Consider the following 20000-nt stretch of genomic DNA (forward strand, 5'->3'; position numbering starts at 1 on the left):
TTTATAAATCTGGTTTCCTACAACATAACTTACCTCTATTTGAGTAAAGAGTAAATTGCCTCTCATTAGATATTTCTTAACAAATTAGAAGGCTCTGAATATACACTCTTGCAAGTCATCGCATGAGTGTATATTCATTGCATATCTGATTGCAAAAGGAAATTGAACATTATTATCATTATAATTGTCAACATATAATTATTATTGTTATCATTATGGTTATTATTATTATTATCATATTATTATTATTACTATTATTATTATTTATATCATTATTATTTTTACTGTCACTATTATCATCATCATTACTAGCAGTTGTAGTAGTAATAGTAATAGTAGTAGTAGTAATATTTATAGGAACAGTAGTAGCAGTATCACTATTATCATTATCTTCATCATTATCATGATGACTAATGATAACGATGATGATTATTACCATTGCCTCTATTTCCTGACCAATTACACTGCGCCCATAATCATCATCGAATACGGTTCCACCTCCCCCCATGAGAGACAGCACAGCTCATGCCGGACCGCCCGCGCCTCCGCCCGCCGACGCCAAAGGACTCCCGTGACGTAGCATTTCCGTGACGCCGGGCCCCGCTCTCCGTCCCCGCGTTGTTTTCAAGCGGCGTTGAGGCGTGGTCGCGTGTTCACGTGTCTTCGTGTTCCGCGCGGGTGAAAGGTTCTTCGGTCAGGTAATTGATTTCCGCGATCCGTTCCGAGAGCGAATCTCGCGGCGCGCAGGCGAGCGCTGTTCCCGTCAGGCGGTGCCACGTGAGGGGCGGGCGGTGGGGGCCAGCGCGGCGTCGTGGGTTGACAGCTACAAAGTCCGGCGTTCACACTGATACAGAAAACGTGGGTGGCTCTGACACCGCGGGCGGGGGAGCCAGCCCACGCCCGCCCCCAACGCGGGCGCATCCACCGCCGCCCGCAAGGTCCACGTTCCCTCGGCCCGACCCGCAATCTCGACCATCGTGCGGGCGCCCCTCGCCCCCTCCCGCCCGCCGCCCGCCATCTTGTCGGCTGATCATTTACATACGTAATCACGGAGCAACGGGTAATTGCGATATTGCTGAGCACGGCCGTGCAGATGCAAATGTTGAGAGTGATCACGATCTGGCGCAGGATACATACACGACGAGCCCGGCGCGGCTGACGGACCGTCCGCTCTGCAAGTGTCCGTCGTGGGGCGTTGGGCGCCTCGTGTAGGGGAGGCGCTGCTTTGGGCTTTGGGGCTTTCAATGTATGGTGTTTGGGGCTTAATACATGGGGCGTGGAGGAAGATATTCTGTGTAATGTATAATGTTTAGTGTGAGGTGCTCGGGATGTGTGTCTGTCTCATTTGTTCTTTCTTTCTCTTTCTCCCACTCCTTCTCTCACTGACTCTCTCTACTTCCTTTTCCAACTTATCTACCCTTTTTTTGTTCCTTTTTTTAAAGAAAACGTGCTCAAATATCTCTCAGTGGCACTACTTTGGCCCTCAGTGAACCCCATAGAATTGCTTTGGCCCTCATCAATAACCTTAGAATATGGCAATTTATGACCTCCCTGGCACCACTTAAGGTTTGCCAGTCACCTTAAAATATAGTTGTGAATAGCATGACTTTGGTCCCTGTCAGCCTCAGAAAGTATCTTTCAATGACACGACTTTGGCTCTAGTCAGGGACCTCAGAAAACGGCACTCAATGGCCCTATCTGACACTCCCTTGACCCTCATCTGCACCCTCGGAAAATGGCTCTCAGTAGCATGACTCTGGTGCTCGCAGATTTCAGAAAATGGTTTACGATTACATGACTTTGACCTTTGTCAAAAACTTCAGGATAAAATTCTTGGTGGCATGATTTTGGCCTTTGCAACAGCCTCAGAAAATTGATCATGATGACATGACTCTGGCTCTTAAGAAAAGGACCTTAGCCTCTATCATCAACCCCAGGAAATGTTTTTTAATGACATGACTTTGGCTCTTGTTAACCTCAGAAATTGGCTCAATGACATGACTTTGGGTCTTGTCAACCTCAGAAACTGGCTCTCGGTGGCACAACTTTTACCCCTGTCAGTGGACTCAGAATGACTCTTGAGGGTATGACTTTTGGCCATCATCAGCGACTTCAGATGGTCCTTGATGCCCATGACTTCTGTCCTTCGTCAGCAACCTCCAAGACTGTCTCTCGATGGCATACTTTTGGCCCCTGTCATTAATCACACGAAGAGATTTTTGATATGCCTACTTTGGCTACTGTCAGTCAACTCAGAAACTGGCTTGCAACTTAGGCCCTCTTCAACCGCCTCTGAAAATGGCTCTCAATGGCACAGCTATGGCCCTTGTCTGGCAACCAGGATGAAAACTATCTCAGAAAATGACCATAAGTGGCACAAATTTTAGCCAGCATCCACTCCGGAAAATGTCTTCTGAAGGCACAAATTTTAGCCGTCATCCACCCCAGAAAATGGCCTTCAATGGCACAAATTTTAGTCAACATCCATCTCAGAAAATTGCCCTCAAAGGCACAAATTTTAGCCATCATCCACTCCAGAAAATATCTTTCGAAGGCAGAAATTTCACCCAACATCCACCTCCAAAAAATAGCTCTCGAAGGCACAAATTTCACCCAACATCCACCCCCACAAAATGGCCTTCGACGACACACATTTCGTCCCTCATCATCCACCTCGGAAAAATGGCTCAATCTCATCAGCTCTCGAGGCAGACGCGCATACATTAAGGACAAATAAATGAGATTAGTCACACCATGGCTGTGTTACGCAACGTCTCGTTATAAAATTAAGAGAATTTCTCGGAAGATTAATGATTCTTCTGGACAGGTTCGCGTGTGGACTGCTTAAAAATACATTGAATAATGAATTATAACGTTGATAATTAGAGCGTGGATAATTTCGACTCGACCCGACCCTTCAGCTATAAATATCATCTTTATAGAAATCAGGTTATTTTTCCTCCTAATTATATCTCATTATCATATCATAACGTAGTATGCATATCTATATGGCTACAGATATATATTCATAAAGATAAGAAAGTAAAAAATAAAATAAATAGAGAGATAGGTAGATAGACAGATAAACACTTGATAGATAAAAACATCTAGACACACACACACACACACACACGCAAACACACACACACACATATAATAGAATATCTGAAATGTTGCAAGAACGAGACGGCTGAGTGGATTGTGTGTACTTGAACTTCAAAAAGGCTTTTGATAAGGTGTCTCATAGACGACTACTGTGGAAATTAGAGCACCTAGGTGTAGTGAAAGGCAAACTCCTCGCATGAATGAAGGACTTTCTTCAAGAAAGGCAGTTGAGCACAGTAATTAGAGGGAAACATTCTACATGGCGACGAGTAACCAACGGAGTGCCTCAAGGATCGGTGTTGGCGCAGATTATGTTTACTATTTTCGTCAATGATTTGCAGTCAAACATAAGCCCAGGTAGTTATCTGAATATGTTTGCAGACGACGCAAATACAAAAAAGGATAACAGACAGTGTCTCATGCCAATGCTTCCAAAGTGACATCGAGAACTTATTCCCGTGGAGTTGTACTTGGAAAATGGAATTCAATACCAATAAATGCCACGTAGTCAGGTTCGCGGAAAGTAGAAATCGCCCACCATTCCAATATAGATTAAAAGGCAATATTAATCACAGTTGACAGGGAAAAGATCCTTGGGTAATTATAAACTGAAACCTAAGCCCAAATGATCATATGTATGAAAAAGCCCACAAAATGCCAGGACTGATTGCCAACATGAAGAGGGCATTCGTATGTGGACAAAGATATGGTAAAGACCATTACAGAAATCAAAAGACCTAGTCCAGTACGGTGCAGTAGTATGGAGGATAAAGACAAACTAGAAAGAGTTCGAAGAGCGGCCATAAGATGGGCACCAACTCTAAGAGATATGAGTAACACAGATAGACCAGAGAAGTTGGCTTACTACCCTGGAAGGAAGATGGAAAAGGGAGGACATGATTATGCTTTTCAACTGTATTACAGGAAGAGTGAAGTTAAATAAAAACGACTTTTTGATCTTGAACACAAGAAGGACGAGTGGACACAACAAAAGGTTGAAAGTAAAAAGAGCAATAAAGAGCTCAAAAACTTTAGTTTCCCAAGCAGAACTATTGAAGCATAGAACAGTTTCCCAAAACACGTAGTGTATGCCAAAAATGCGCATCAATTTAAAAAGTTATACAATTTAAATATAGCTGACGGGGGCTAGCTGAAATTCTATCGTATTGAAACAAGTAGGTAAGAACACACACACGCACCCCCTCCCCCACAACACACACGCACCTCCTCCCCCACAACACACACGCATCCCTCCCCCTGCCACACACGCACCCCCCCCCCCCCCCCTACACACACGCACCCCCCCCCCCCCAACCCACACATACACACCCAAGCCAAGAGAACGCCACTGACCCATCAGGTAGTCCTGCGCCAGCGGTGAAGGATGCAGAGCCCCGTTGCCGTTGAAGTGGCGGTGCGTCGAGAGGTTCATGTGGTTCTGGAGGTTGTGCAGGTTCTGGAGAGACTGAAGGTTCTGCAGGGGGAGCAGGGGAGGACTCAGCCCCTCGCAGTAGGTGCCGTAGGGGGGGCGGCGTCCCTCGCGCTTGTTGCCGTCAACAGCGGACTGCAGGTCGGCCGGGGTGGACAGGTGCTCCTTCTCGCACTCGTAGGGGTACAGGTACTTCACATACCTGCGGGAGGAGGGGGGGGGTTATTAGTGGATGGATGGCGATAGATGGATGGATGGATAGATGGAGATAGAGAGATACAAAAATAGATGAATGGATAGAGATAGATGGATGGATAGATGAAGACAGATAGATAGAAAGATAGATGAATGGATAGAGATAGATGGATGGATAGATGGAGACAGATAGATAGAAAGATAGATGAATGGATAGAGATAGATGGATATAGATACATGGATGGATAGAGATGGATGGATAGATGGATGGATGGAGATAGATTGATACATAGATGACTAGGTGGGGGTCAATGGTAAGGTGGATATATATATATATATATATATATATATATATATATATATATATATATATATATATATATATATATACAGATACATACATAAATACATATATATATATATATATATATATATATATATATATATATATATATATATATACACATACATATACATACATACATATATATATATATATATATGTATGTATATATGTATATATGTATATATATATATATATATATATATATATATACACATACAGGTGTACAGGTATTTCACATACCAGTGGAGAGGAAGGGGGGGTTATTAGTTTAAGAAAACGGTAAAATAAGGAGAGAGAGAGATGGATGGATGGATAGTGAGAGATAATGACATATACATAAACTGACAGGGAGAGGCATATACATATATATATATATATATATATATATATATATATATATATATATAGATAGATAGATAGATAGATAGATAGATAGATAGATAGATAGATAGATAGATAGATAAATAGATAGATAGATAGATAGAGAGAGAGAGAGAGAGAGAGAGAGTGAACGAGCTAGAATAAGCGAGGACGAAAAATAAAATAAAAACACGGATTCCCTCTCACACACAATCGCCACCAACAGGTTTTTCACTCCCAGACGACCCAGACGAACTCCAACATCCTTCTCTGCGGAAGTAAGAAAGATGCAGCATCCCTTTCACCAGATGAAAAAAAGAAAAGAAAAAGAATCAAGAAACAAAGGTAACAAAACGAAAAAAGAAGAAAAAACAAAACAAAAAAAACAAGAAGAAAATCCCACCCGTACACAGAAACGCGTACACATACACACACATTTGCCCTCTGGTACCCTCGTATACATTTAGCAAGCATGTATAAACAAAAACACACACTCTTAGACACATCTCTATCATAATGTCTCAAGTCTTAGAATCGCCAGGAGATTTATCACAGACTATCGTTCGACTCCCGTAACTATCGTTCTACTCCCATACCCGAAACCATAGCAAAAACGAACGAATCGCACTGAAACATCGGCAAACGTTGTGAATTTCCCGATACTTTATTATACACATTCTTCTCTCTGCTGAAGTCAGACGATAACCGGTCTTACGCTTTCTACGAATAAGGTCTGTTTTCCCCTGGCTCCCCCGTTGACATGAGCGCCTCTCCGCCGTTTCCTAATATGTATTTTGATTCACTTTAATGTATCTCAATTACACACTGCCGGGAGGGGTTGCCTAGTGAGGGGGGTGAGGGGGAAGGGAGAGGGGGAGAGGAAGAGAAGATGATGGGAAGAAGAGATGGGGGTGAGGGGAAGTAGAGAAGAGGGGAGAAGAGAGAGGAGGGAAAAGGGAGTAGATGGGAACAGGGGTGAAGGGAAAGGGAGAGAAGTGAGGGGGAAGAGGAGGGGGTAACGGGAAGGAGAGAGAGAGAGAGAGAGAGAGAGAGAGAGAGAGAGAGAGAGAGAGAGAGAGAGAGAGAGAGAGAGAGAGAGAGAGAGAGAGAGAGAGAGAGAGAGAGCGAGAGAAAGCGAGAGAAAGGGAGAGAGAGAGAGAGCGAGAGAGAGATGAGAAAGACAGAGAAAGCAGAGAGAGAGAACAGAGAGCGAGAGCGAGAGAGAGAGAGAGAGCTAGAGAGAGAGCTAGAGAGAGAGAGAGAGAGAGAGAGAGAGAGAGAGAGAGAGAGAGAGAGAGAGAGAGCTAGAGAGAGAGAGCTAGAGAGAGAGAGCTAGAGAGAGAGAGATAGAGAGAGAGAGCTAGAGAGAGAGAGCTAGAGAGAGAGAGAAAGAGAGAGAGAGAGAGAGAGAGAGAGAGAGAGAGCGAGAGAGAGAGAGAGAGAGAGAGAGAGAGAGAGAGGAGGAGAAAGAGAGAGAGAATTAAGGGAATGTTATTAACCTCGCGAAGGCCACTTACGAATGAGGGGAATTGACAAGATTAACGACTAAAGGAAAATGCAAGCGCCAGAGACTATATGGAAGGGGGGAAAGGGAGGGAATGGGGGGGGAGAAAGGGAGGAAAGGGGGCGGGAAGAAAGGAAAGAAAGAGGGGTGAAGAAAGGGAGGAAAAGGGGGGAGAAAGGGACGGAACGGGGTGGAGAAAGGAAAGAAAGGGGGGATTGGAGAGAGGGAAGGAAGGGGGTTGTGGAGTAAGGAAGGGAAGGGGGGGTGGGGAAAGGTAGGAAAGGAGGGAGAGAAAGAGAGGGAAAGGAGGGGGAGAAAAGAGAGGGAAAGGGGTTTGGAGAAAGGGAGGGAGCCAAGGGAAGGGAGGGGAGCGGCTGGAGAAAGGGAGATGGAAAGGCAGAAGGATGAAGGAAAGGAGGGAGGGTAAAGAGAAAAGGATAAGGGAGAGAGGGAGGGAAGGAGGATCAAGGGGGGAAGGTTAAGAAAAAAAATGAATGAGGGAAGGAGACAAGAATAAGAAAGAGAGAGAGGAAGAGAGAGGGAGAAGAATGAAGTGAAAGAATGCGAAGGGAACGGTGAAGGGAAGCGAAGTGAAGGCAAGAGACAGGAGAGGAAGGATATAGATGAAGGGAGGGGAAGGAGAGGTGAAAAGGAGGAGGAGGGGGCAAAAGGGAGGTAGACGGATTAGGGGCAGAGGAGGGGGAGGGGAGGGGGGAGGGGGTGAAGGGGAGGGGGAATTAGAAGGGAGGAGAAGGGGAAATTGAAGGAAGGAGAGGGGGAAGGTGAAATACAGAATAACGAAAGATAGATGATGGAGGCACAAGGAAAGAGAGAGGGAGGTAAAAAGGGAGGAGTTGGAGACGTAGAGAAAAAGGGAAAGATAAAGATAGATTGATAGATAGATAGATAGAAAGATAGAAAGATAGAGACAGAGAGAGGAAGAAAGAAAGAAAGCAAAAAAAGAGAGAGAAAAAGTAAGTAAGAAAGAGAGAGAGTGAAGAGAGAAAGAGAGAGACGGAGAGAGAGAGAGAGTGAGAGAGAGAGAGAGAGAGAGAGAGAGAGAGAGAGAGAGAGAGAGAGAGACAGAGAGAGAGAGAGAGAGAGAGAGAGAAAGAGAAAGAGAGAAAGAGAGAGAGAGAGAGATCGAAAACCCGAAAGAGAAAGAGAGAGAGAGAAAGAGAGAGAGAGAGATAGAGAGAGAGAGATCGAAAGCCCGAAAGAGAGAGAGAGAAAGCCCGAAAGAGAGAGAGAGAAACCGAAAGCCCGAAAGAGAGAGAGAGACAAAGATAGAAAGAAAGAGAGTGAGAGAGAGAGAGAGAGAGAGAGAAAGAGAGAGAGAGAGAGAGAGAGAGAGAGAGAGAGAGAGAGAGAGAGAGAGAGAGAGAAAGATAGAAAGAAAGAGAGAGAGAGAAAGAGAGAGAGAGAGAAAAAAGAGAAAAAAGAGAGAAAGAGAGAAAGAGAGAGAAAGAAAAAGAGAAAGAAAAAGAGAGAGAAGGGAGAGAATGGGAGAGAGGGAGGGGAGAGGGGGTGATAATGGGCAGAAAAAGGGGTTGATGGAAGTGTCGACCGCGAGAGATTCTGAGCCCCGGGATGTCGATTTACATTTTATTTCAATTTTATGGAGATTCACATTCTGGTACTGTAGGGGGGAGGGGGTGAAGGGGAGAGAGGGAGGGGGAAGGGGTGTAGGGGGGAGAGGAAGGGTGGAGGGGGTGTAGGGAGGGGAGAGAAGGGGAGGAGGGTGAAGAGGGGAGAGGGAGGTGGGAGGGAAGGGAAAAAGGAGGTAGAAGGAGAGGGAGGAAAGAGGGAGGGAAAGAGGAAAGGGAAGGAGGAGGAGAAGAAGAGAGAGAGAGGGTGAAGAGGATAGAAGGGGGGAAGGAAAGAGGGGAGGGTGAAAGATTAGGGAGGGAGGGAGGGAGGAAGAGAAAGAGGAAGAGGAGGAGAAAGGGGAAGAGGAGGAGGGAAAAGAAGAAGAAAGGATGAGAAGAAAGAATCATAGGATGAGGGAGACGGTAAGAAAAAAGAATACGGGATAAAGAAAGAAGAGGAGGAGAGAGAAGGAAGGAGCTAGGGGAGAGAGAAGGAAGTAAGAAGAGGAAGAAAGAACAGGAAGAAGGAAGAAGAGGGGAGAGAAAGAAGGAGGAAGAGGAGGAGAGAGAAGGAAGGAGGAAGAGGAGGAGAGAGAAGGGAGGAGGGAGAGGAGGAGGGAGATGGAAGAGGGAAGAGGAAGAGAGAGAAGGAAGGAGGAAGAGGAGGAGAGAGAAGGAAGTAGGAAGAGGAGGAGAGAGAAGGAAGAAGGAAAAGGAGGAAGGAGAAGGACGTAAGAAGAGGAGAGAAAAGGAAGACGAGGAGAGATAAGGAAGAAGGAAAAGGAGGAAGGAGAAGGAAGTAAGAAGAGAGAGAAGGAAAGAGAAAGAGGAGAGAGAAGGAAAGAGAAAGAGGAGAGAGAAGGAGGTAGGAAGAGGAGGAGAGGACGAAGGAGGCAGCGAAGAGCAGGCGACAGGTGATAGCAAAGATGAGACAGGTGCAAATCAGATGCCGATAATAACCACATATGCAACAGCACAGATTGCAAGAACCGTGATACCGAGACAGGAGAAAAGCCATCTTGAAAAAAAAAAAAAATAATAAATAAAAATAAAAATAAAATAAATAAAAAATAAAATAAAAAACGAAAAATAAACTATATATATAATGTAGAATATTTAATGACATGACACTAAATACATACAAGAGGGGAAAAAATAAATATGATTGCCAAAAAAAAAACAATTTACTAAACTTTTAACCAATCTTCACACCAATCAATTCTATGCATTGCGGAGAATATGCAAACACCAATAATAATGAAAATAAAAAACATAAAATAAACTATTATCAGACGTATATAACATATCACATCAAAAATATATCTTCCTTTTAGGACAACGGAAGAACATACTAAAAAAATATATAAATAATCAGAACAAAAGCTATAAAAAGATAAAAAAAAGGGTTTATGAAACTTTAGTAAAGGTATCGGACATTAACGGTTTAATATCCCTGTTAGAACAAACACGTGTTGCAGTTTTGATCCCGCAACAGTGGAATTTTATTCTGCAATCGAACATTATGTAAGATCGTTTCGACAAGGACTTCCGGCGGTGAATATATATATTAATAGTTTCATATATATTTTTTTCTCTCTCTCCTCTCTCTTTTTCTTTCTTCTCTCTCTCTCTTTCTCTTTCACTTTCTCTCTCTTTTCCGCTCTCTCTCTCTCTTTCTTCTTCTTCTCTCTCTCTCTCTCTCTCTCTCTCTCTCTCTCTCTCTCTCTCTTTCTCTCTCTATATATATATATATATATATATATATATATATATATATATATATATATATACTCCCCCTCTCTATATATATCTCTATCTATTCATCCATCTATCATCTATTTAACTATTTACCTATCTACCTATCTATCTATTTATCTCTATACATATACACAAAGCAAAAGGAGGATAAGAATGATGATGATGATGGTGATGACGATGATGATGATGATGATGATGGTGATGACGATGATGATGATGATGATGATGATGATGATGATGATGATGATGAGATGAGATGATGATGACAATGATGATGATAATGAGGATGATGACGACGATAATGACGACGATGGTGACGACGACGATGATGATGAGGATGACGATGACGATGACGATGATGATGATGAGGAGATGACGATGAGAGAGAGAGTGAGAGAGAGAGAGAGAGAGAGAAAGACACAGAGAGAGAATGACACAGAGAGAGAAAGACACAGAGAGAAAAAGAAAAAAAGGAAAAAGACAGAAAAAGGTAGATAATAATCCTAATAATAAAAATGATATCATATATCCAATATGCACAAGGCGTCTTCCATTGATAGATATGCAAGGATGCGCTGTTAATTTGCATGTTTATCTGCAAAATCGCAAATCGTAAAATCCAGTACAGGAGCCACAGATTTTGACGTTAGCATTATTCTTTGTCTCGCAGTAACAACAGGAGAGAGAGAGAGAGAGAGAGAGAGAGAGAGAGAGAGAGAGAGAGAGAGAGAGAGAGAGAGGGAGAGGGAGAGGGAGAGGGAGAGGGAGAGGGAGAGAGAGAGGGGGGGAGAGAGAGAGGGAGAGAGAGGGAGGAGAGAGGAAGGGGGAGAGAGGAGAGAGGAGAGAGGAAGAGGGAGAGAGAGGAGAGGGAGGAGGAGAGGGAGAGAGAGAGAGAGAGAGAGAGAGAGAGAGAGAGAGAGAGAGAGAGAGAGAGGGGGAGAAGGGGATGAGAGAGAGAGAGAGAGGGAGAGGGGGATGGAGAGGGAGAGGGAGAGGGAGAGGAGGGATGGAGAGAGACGGAGGGAGGAGGGAGGAGAGAGGAGGCGGAGAGGGAGGGAGAGGGAGGGAGAGGGAGAGAGAGAGAGAGAGAGAGAGAGAGAGAGAGAGAGAGAGAGAGAGAGAGAGAGAGAGAGAGAGAGAGAGAGAGAGAGAGAGAGAGAGAGAGAAAGAAGGGGGGGGAGGGAGGGAGGGAGGGAGGTGGGGAGGGAAGGAGGGAGGGAGGGGAGGAGGGAGGAAGGGGAGGAGGGAGAGGGGAGGGAGAGAGAGAGAGAGAGAGAAAGAGAGAGAGAGAGAGAGAGAGAGAGAGAGAGAGAGAGAGAGAGAGAGAGAGAGAGAGAGAGAGAGAGAGAGAGAGAGAGAGAGAGAGAGAGAGGGAGGGAGAAGGGAGATGGAGGGAGGGAGGGAGGGAGAGGAGGGAAAGGAAGAGAGAGAGAGAGAGAGAGAGAGAGAGAGAGAGAGAGAGAGAGAGAGAGAGAGAGAGAGAGAGAGAGAGAGAGAGAGAGAGAGAGAGAGAGAGAGAGAGAGAGGGGGGAAAGGGAGAGAGAGAGAGAGGGAGGGGGAGAGGGAGAGAGAGATTCGGAATACATCCCGTATCTAGCATATAAGCTTTCGACTTGTGTGCATGTCTGTCTATCTGTCTTTCCGCCCGTCCGTCCATCTGTCCGTCTGTTTGTCTGTGTGTCCGTCTATCTGTCCGTACGCCTGCCTGTCTGTCCGTCTGTCTGTCTGTCTTGCCGTCCATCTGTGTGTCTGTTAACCTGTCCGTCTCTCTGTCTATCCATCTGCCTGTTTGTCCGTTCACCTGCCTTCCTGTCTGTCTGTCTGTCTATCCGTCTGTCCGCCCGCCCGTCCATCCATCCATCCATCCGTCCATCCCTCAGCCCGCCCGCCCCTTTCCCAGAAGCACCCACCCCGCCCTCAACACCGCCGCCCCAAGACCGTTCCCCGTCGAGTGTAAGAGCGGCAGCCCGTTCTCCCAGCAAGACGGTAGCGGGCGTGGGCTGGGGTGGGCGTGCGGGGGCGTGGTCGTAGCGGACGTAGCGGAGGCACACCCACCCTTTACGAGCACGCGGGCTGAGTCTGCCCTGCCTAACTTAGCCAGCACGACGGGGCATAAAACCAGGCTCCGCACCGCACGTCGGCTCGGGAGACTCCTTCGCTGCCCGCCGTCGGTCCCTCGGCGCGCGCGGAGGCTTCGTTTCGCGCCCTCGCTCGTCTCTCTTAGCCCTCTTTCTTTTCCTCTTCGCGTCCTTGATTGAGCCTCTTTCCTTTCCTCTTCTCGTCCCTCTTAACCCTCTTTCTTTTCCTCTTCGCGCCTGTAAATGACTCTCTTTTCTCTCCTCTTCGTGCCTTTACTTGACCCTCTTTCTGTCTTCTTCGCGCCCTCACGCGTCCCTCTTTCCTTTCCTCTTCTCGCCTCTGCTTGACTCTTTCTTTTCCTTTTCATGCCCTTACTCGTCTCTTTCTTTCCTCTCCACGCTCTCCCTCTGGCTTCCCTTGCTCCCTCTTTCTTTTGGTCTCTAGCACCCTCTTTCTCCCCTCCCTCTTTCCTCTTCACTCCCTCTGGTTTTCCTTGCTCTCTGGCTCCCTTTCTCTATCCTTCTACTAAGCCTTTCCTCTGGTTTCTCTTGACACCTCTCTTTTCCCTCTTCCCTCTCCACGCCCTCCCTCTTTTTTCCTCTTGTCTTCTGGCGACCTTCCTCTCCCCTCTTCGAACCCTTCCTTTGGTTTCTCTTGCTCTCTCTCTCCCCTCCTTCTTTCATTTGGTTTCTCTTGGTCTCTCTCTTTCCTCCTCTTCGAACCCTCCCTCTGGTTTACCTTGTCTCCTCTCTTCCTTTCTTCTTTAATCTGTTTTTTTTTCTTGGCCTCTCGCTTCCCTCCTTCTTTCCTCCGGTTCCTCTTGTCCACTCTCTTCTCTCCTTCCTTCCTCCGGTTTCTCTTGTCCTCTCTCTTCCTACCTTCTTAAATCTGGTTTCTTTTGGCCTCTCTCTTCTCTCCTTCTTTCCTCCGGTCTCTCCTGCCCCCACGTGCCCCCCTCCCTCCCACTCCTCTTTCCTTGCCCTCTCCTTCCCCTCCTTCGCCTCGCAGCAGAAACGGGCGTGTCCTTTCATCAGAATGCATGGCGGGACCGTAGACCTTGTGCTTGCAGTCATAAACCCCTTTCGCTTGCGGCGCGCGACTGTTCTCTCGCTGGTTATCGTTCACATCTTTGAACTTAAAACACCTTGCTGCTTGTTTGTTGAGATGATTGGCTTTTTTTTTTTGTTATTTCAGAACACACATACATAGGCGTACGCAGGCACACACACACGCACGCACGCACGCACGCACACAGGCACGCACGCACGCACACGCACACACACACACACACAAACACACACACACACACACGAACACGAACACAAACACACACGGACACACACACAAACACACACACACACACACACACGCACACACGGCCACACGGACACGCACACACGAACACGCACACATTTCAAATAAACACGCATCTTGACGATTAGTATGAACACATGTATTCGTAACTAATAACCGTACACTGCCAGTTGCCAACGTCCATTTTATGATCACAATTAAATTCCCTCTTATGAAATACATTAATTTTCCCACCTACCCTGGTCATGGTGACGTCACACGCATACGAAGGTTTAAAATTCTATAAATATGCATTTTGGGCAATACTATCATTACCTCACCCTTTCGTCATGTAATCTTAGTGTGAATCTGGTACTAGCAACGTTCACGGTTATGACATCTGTCTAATAAAAGCGAAAAAGGGTTCATGTTAAAAGATATTCTCTCTTAAACACATATCAATTATACTGGTAATTATATAGCTATATATATACATACATACATACATATATATATATATATATATATATATATATATATATATATATATATATATATTGTAACACATTAATCATCTTTTTTTAAAGTAATATTACATATAAAAAATAAATGAAATATTATAATGTATCTTGCAGAATGTTGTTAACAATGATGATCATAAGGATAATTATTAATCATTATACCAATAACGTAATGTTGCTAATGATAATGATATCAATGTAGATGATAATATCAATAATAATAATAATGATGATAATAACATTAATTAAAAATAGTAGTGATAGTAGTAATAGTAATAACCATAGTCATAATCATAGTTATACTACTACTACTACAATAAAAAATAACAATAATTATTGTAATAATGATAATAATAATAATGAAAATAATATTGATGATGACGATAATAATAACAATAGTAACAATAATAATAACAACAATAATGATAGTAACAATAACAATGAAAATAAGAATAACAATACTAATGATGATGATTATTACAATAACACTAACAACAACGATAATATCTTCAAAAACAATGGAAATATATACATGTTTAACCTGCAACGCGACCCGAACTTCGACGTGAATCTAACTGAAGCAAATTACATATTTTTTCTAGAGCTAAACATCGTTCCTGTTTTGCACACTATAATGTCAACTTCAGCTTCGTAAGATTTAATGAACTTCAAAAGATGCCAAACTTCCCTTGCGTAAAAACCACTTAAAAGTAACGCGTTCATACGTAACGCAGACGCACGCCATAACGACCACCTTCCCCCCGCATCATAACGCACAGGAGTCGGCGGCGCTGGAGCCCCTGCAGCATAAACCATAACCGGGCGACCTCATAACCCTGCGTCAGAAAAACGCTTAACAAGGGGCATAAACTTCGGCAAAAGCATGATGCTGCAGCGAGCGAATCATTATGAGGCTCGAAGGCTGAACACGGCTGAACACGTGTCGAAGCTGATATAACGTGCAAGGGAGCAGCTGACAAGTGTCGGCGCGACAGGTAACAAACAGGTGCGTGTGTAGATAACCCCGACCTGTCCACGGCGCAGCCCTTCGCGTCGCGGGAATGTAGCGGGCGGCCTGTAGCAGCGACCTTCGCCGCGGGAGATTGGTTAAGAGGCAGGCGCGTATCAAGGGCGGCGGGCGCGGGGCTCGGCCGGGGGCGAGGGCGCGAGGCGGGGGCGCTCAACACCAGTAGCTGCTTGTTGTGATGATGGGCGCTGCGAGCTCACTTGACCACCCCGCTCCGGCCGGCGGCCTCCAGCGCCCACCTCGCTACGCCGGCCGTGCCCTCTACCGCCCACCCTGCTACTGCGACCATGCCCTCTACCGCCCACCTTTCATCTGCGAAACTATGCCTTCCAGCGCCCACCCTCCTACTACGAACGATGGTGCCCCCTGGCGGCCGCCCTCGGCTGCGAGCCTCTCTTCTGATAGCGCTGCCTTCAGTCTAATTAGCCTGTTCCAACGACCACCCACTCCGAACGACCCCTCCCCCCCCTCCCACCCCATCTCTCCCGCGTGGTCACCTACAACGTCCTCGAGCGACCACCTCATTAAGCGTGACTCCTCCCGGTGCGACGCCCATTGTCCGGTGTCGCAGTCGCTGGGACAACCTCGCTCCTTTGTTCGCGATCACTCCACATCGGCCGTTGCGACTTCTACGTCATTCCATTCCTGGCCCGACGCCCGAGATCCAAACACTCCACTTGACGCCCTTTACGAAGACGAATCTTTTGCGGTTTCACATACGGTAATTTTGTTTAATATTTAAAAAAGAGTATTGATTTTGAAGGGAATGTTCTTTGTCATGCCGCATTTTGGCTGTTGGAGTCTTTGGTTCATTGCATTCGTGACTCAACAACGGAGCTTCGGATTCGGCGGTAAACGAGGCAATTCGTTCGACTGCCATTGACTCGAATCTTTTCCGGTTGGGGTTCGAAGCTTCGGATAATGTAATGAGATACTTAATTCATCATAATAATAAAACAAGAAAAAGAAAGAGAGAGAAATAAAACATTTATACCGTAGGGCTCCGGAGTGTCGAATACGGTAATTAAAGAGACAATTCATTCTACAATCCTATAAAACGACCGTTTCCCCCTTAGGATTTCGAAGCTTCAAAACAATAGAAGCTTCGGATACGGAGATAAATGAGACAATTCGACAAGAATACGATAATTGACGAGACATTGCATTTGACACACTTTAAAAACCGTGGGGTTCGAAGATTCAAATACTGTGATATATAATAAATTCATTCCTCATTTTCTCCTGGCGTTTCGAAGCTTCGGATGCGGCAATTTTGTTCAGAACAGAAGGGAAGTATTGATCTTGGAGAAAATGTTTATACAGGAAGAAGCATTGGACGCGAAACCACTTCCTGTCATTAATATTTATATGTATGTATACAAAGATATTTATGCATATATATATATATAAATATATATATATATATATATATATATATATATATATATATATATATATATATACACACACACACATATATATATATATATATACATATATGTACATATACATATATACATTTATGGATATATATATATATATATATATATATATATATATATATATATATATATATATATATATGTACATAAATAAATAAATAAATAAAAATAAATATATAAATAAATATATACGTATATAGAAAAGGTATGAATGAGATGAGATGTATCTGACCGGTTTCGATTATATCTTCGTGAGGGGATGTAATCGAACCCAGTCAAATATGTCTCTTGTATTGTGAAGATATGCATTCTTATTCATACCTTTTCTACATTTGTCAACATTAATACGGTTCATATACGTATCTATATATGTTTATGTACACTGTATATATACATATACATATATACACAGACACACATGCACACACACACACACATAATATATATATACACACACATATGTATATATTTATATACATATAAACATATATATATATATATATACATATATATATATATTATATATATTTATATATATTTATATACATATATATACGTATATGTATATGTATATATGTGTGTGTGTAAATATATACGTATATATATATATATATATATATATTTAAATATATATATATATATATATATATATATATATATATATATATATATATATATATATATTATATATATTTATATTATATATTATATATATATATATATATATATATATATTTAAATATATATATATATATATATATATATATATATATATATATATATATATATATCATAAATGCTAAACTATGATATTAGCCAAAGGGTGACTCATAGTGAACACTATAAATCTAATGTATAGTATTGGATCACACACACACACGCCCCCCCCCCCCCCCCACACGTATGTACTATATAAACACACACCGCCTAAAGGTCTTTCTACATAATCCTATCAAACTTTCTCTTCTGTCCATTTGTGTTGTTCATGTCGCCTTGTCCTCCATCCTTCTCTTCCTTCACAAGCCCATCCTCCATCCTGGTGTCTGACCCGCTGAAGGAGACGAGTAGGATGGCCTCAGAATCCTAGATGTTATAAAAGGATATCTTGCACTTCTCGCTCCTTAATCCTGTGTGAGTGAAGGTCATTTCCCCTCTTATTTCTTTCTATCTCTCATTCTGTTTCTCTTTTCTCTTCCTTTTTATGTCTCTGTCTCTCGAGCTCTGTCTGTTTGGTTTCTCTTTTCCCCTTTCTCTCTATTCATTTTCCTTCCCTCCCTCTTTCTTCTTTCTTTGTTTTGTTTTTTTGTCTTTGAGTCTGTCACTCTCTCTCCTTCCCCCTCTTCTTCCCTTCTCCCTTCCTCCCTCTCTCCATCTCGATGGCTGCATCCCTCCTCCATTTCTCTCCTCTTCTTCTCTCCCTCCCTCTCTCTCCATCTCTTCGACGACTGCATCCCTCCCTCCAACCCTCTCTTCTCCCTTCCTTCCCTCCCTCTCTCCCTTTATCCCATCCCTCCCTCTCTCCCATCCCTCCCTCTCTCCATCCCTCTCACTCTCCCATCCCTCCCTCCCTCTCTCTCCCTCTCTCCCTCTCCATCCCTCCCATCCCTCCCTCTCTCCCTCCCTCCCACTCTCCCATCCCTCCCTCTCTCTCTCCCATCCCTCCCTCTCTCCATCCCTCCCTCTCTCCCATCCCTCCCACTCTCCCATCCCTCCCTCTCTCCCATCCCTCCCACTCTCCCATCCCTCCCTCTCTCCTATCCCTCCCTCTCACTCTCCCATCCCTCCCTCCCTCTCCCTCCTTCTCGACGACTGCTTCCTTAACGAACCCTCGTCCCATCGCGTCCCAAAAGCGGCCCTAAATCCATCCCAAAAAGCATTCTTCTTCGAGGTGACCAGCTGATAAGAAAGCGATGATGATGATAGCGGCGATAATGATGACATTGACCTCATCTTCGTCAGGAAGCATCACCCGGGTCCAGACTATCTCCACCCCCTTCCCTTCCCCTCCCCTCCTCACTCCCCTCCCTCTTCCCTTCCCCTCCTCTCTCCTCCTCCTCTCCTCTCCCCCCCTCCCCCGTTCGACACGAGTATCTCCCTCTAGCTGGTAATGGGGGAATGCGTCGTTAAATGGGGTGGTGGGGGGGAGGGGGGCGGGGTTACTAAATATGCTAAATCAACCGAGAAAATAAATCCGAGAGAAAAATGAATAAATCTGCGAGAGAAATAAAAATCAATCCGCACCAAATAAATCTGCGAAAGAAAAATCAGTCTACGAAGAATAAATAAATCTGAACAAAAAATAAATCAACGAAAAAGAAAATAAATCTGGACAAAAAAATCAGCGAAAAGGAAAATAAATCTGAAAAAAAATCTGCGAAAAAAGAAAATAAATCTGCTATCTCGCCCGCCCTGCTCTCTCGCCCAGCGCCCCATCTCCCCATGGCCAAGATAACCGCGCATGGCCCATCACCAATCAACCCACAGGGCGATTCGGCCAATCTCGAGGGCGATACCGAGGACGAGGACCAAGGTGCTGTAAATGCTCCGTAAATACGATTCTATACCGATTTCGTTATGGCGACGGTAAGGCCCGCCATGCGAGGAAGATCTCGTCGGGGTTTTTTGTCTTCGTTTTTCTCTGTGTCTCTTTTTCTTTCTTTCTTTCTCTGTCTTCGTTTTTCTTTGTGCGTCTCCTTTCTTTCTTTCTCTGTGCGTCTCTTCCTTTCTTTCTCTCTGTCTTCGTCTTTCTCTGTGCGTTTCTTTCTCTCTTTCTCTCTGTCTTCGTCTTTCTCCGTGCGTCTCTTTTTCTCTCTTTCTGTCTGTCTTTGTCTTTCTCTGTGCGCCTCTTTCTTTCTTTCTTTCTTCCTTTATCTTTGTCTTTGTTTTCGTCAGTGCGTCTCTTTCTTTCTTTCTCTGTCTTTGCCTTTTTCCGTGCGTCTCTTTCTTTCTTTCTCTGTCTTTGCCTTTTTCCGTGCGTCTCTTTCTTTCTTTCTCTCTGTCTTTGTCTTTCTCTGTGCGTCTCTGTCAGTCCGTCTGTCTTTCTCTTTGTTTGTGTGTCTACGTGCCTTTCTCTGTGTGTTTCTTTCTTTCTTTCTCTTTTTCTCTTCTCTCTCTGTTTCTGTGTCTGTCTTTCTGTATTTTGTCTCTATCTGTGTTTCTTTCTGGCTGTCTTTTCGTTCTCTCTCCCTCTGTTTCTGTGTCTCTGTTTGTCTGTCTGTCTATATGCCTTTGTCTGTGTGTGTCTTCTCTCTTTCTTTCTCTTCTCTCTCTCTGTTTATGTGTTTATGTCTTTCTTTCTTTCTTTTTCTTCTCTCTCTCTGTTTATATGTGTCTCTGTGTGTCTGTCTGTCTC

At 44.2% G+C, this 20000-nt stretch overlaps 1 protein-coding gene across 2 annotated transcripts in view; it reads right to left on the reverse strand.

Moving 5' to 3' along the window:
• LOC113801910 (AT-rich interactive domain-containing protein 3C) overlaps positions 1 to 20000 on the reverse strand; it is a 238493-nt gene that overhangs the window by 28373 nt on the left and 190120 nt on the right. For both annotated transcript variants that reach the window (XM_070118999.1, XM_070118998.1), the window contains one exon: positions 4459 to 4736. In XM_070118999.1, the coding sequence (XP_069975100.1) occupies positions 4459 to 4736 (278 nt within the window). The remainder of the gene's footprint in view (positions 1 to 4458; positions 4737 to 20000) is intronic.

This window comes from Penaeus vannamei, chromosome 43, assembly GCF_042767895.1.
Source record: "Penaeus vannamei isolate JL-2024 chromosome 43, ASM4276789v1, whole genome shotgun sequence".
NCBI classification, from domain to species: Eukaryota; Metazoa; Arthropoda; class Malacostraca; order Decapoda; family Penaeidae; genus Penaeus; species Penaeus vannamei.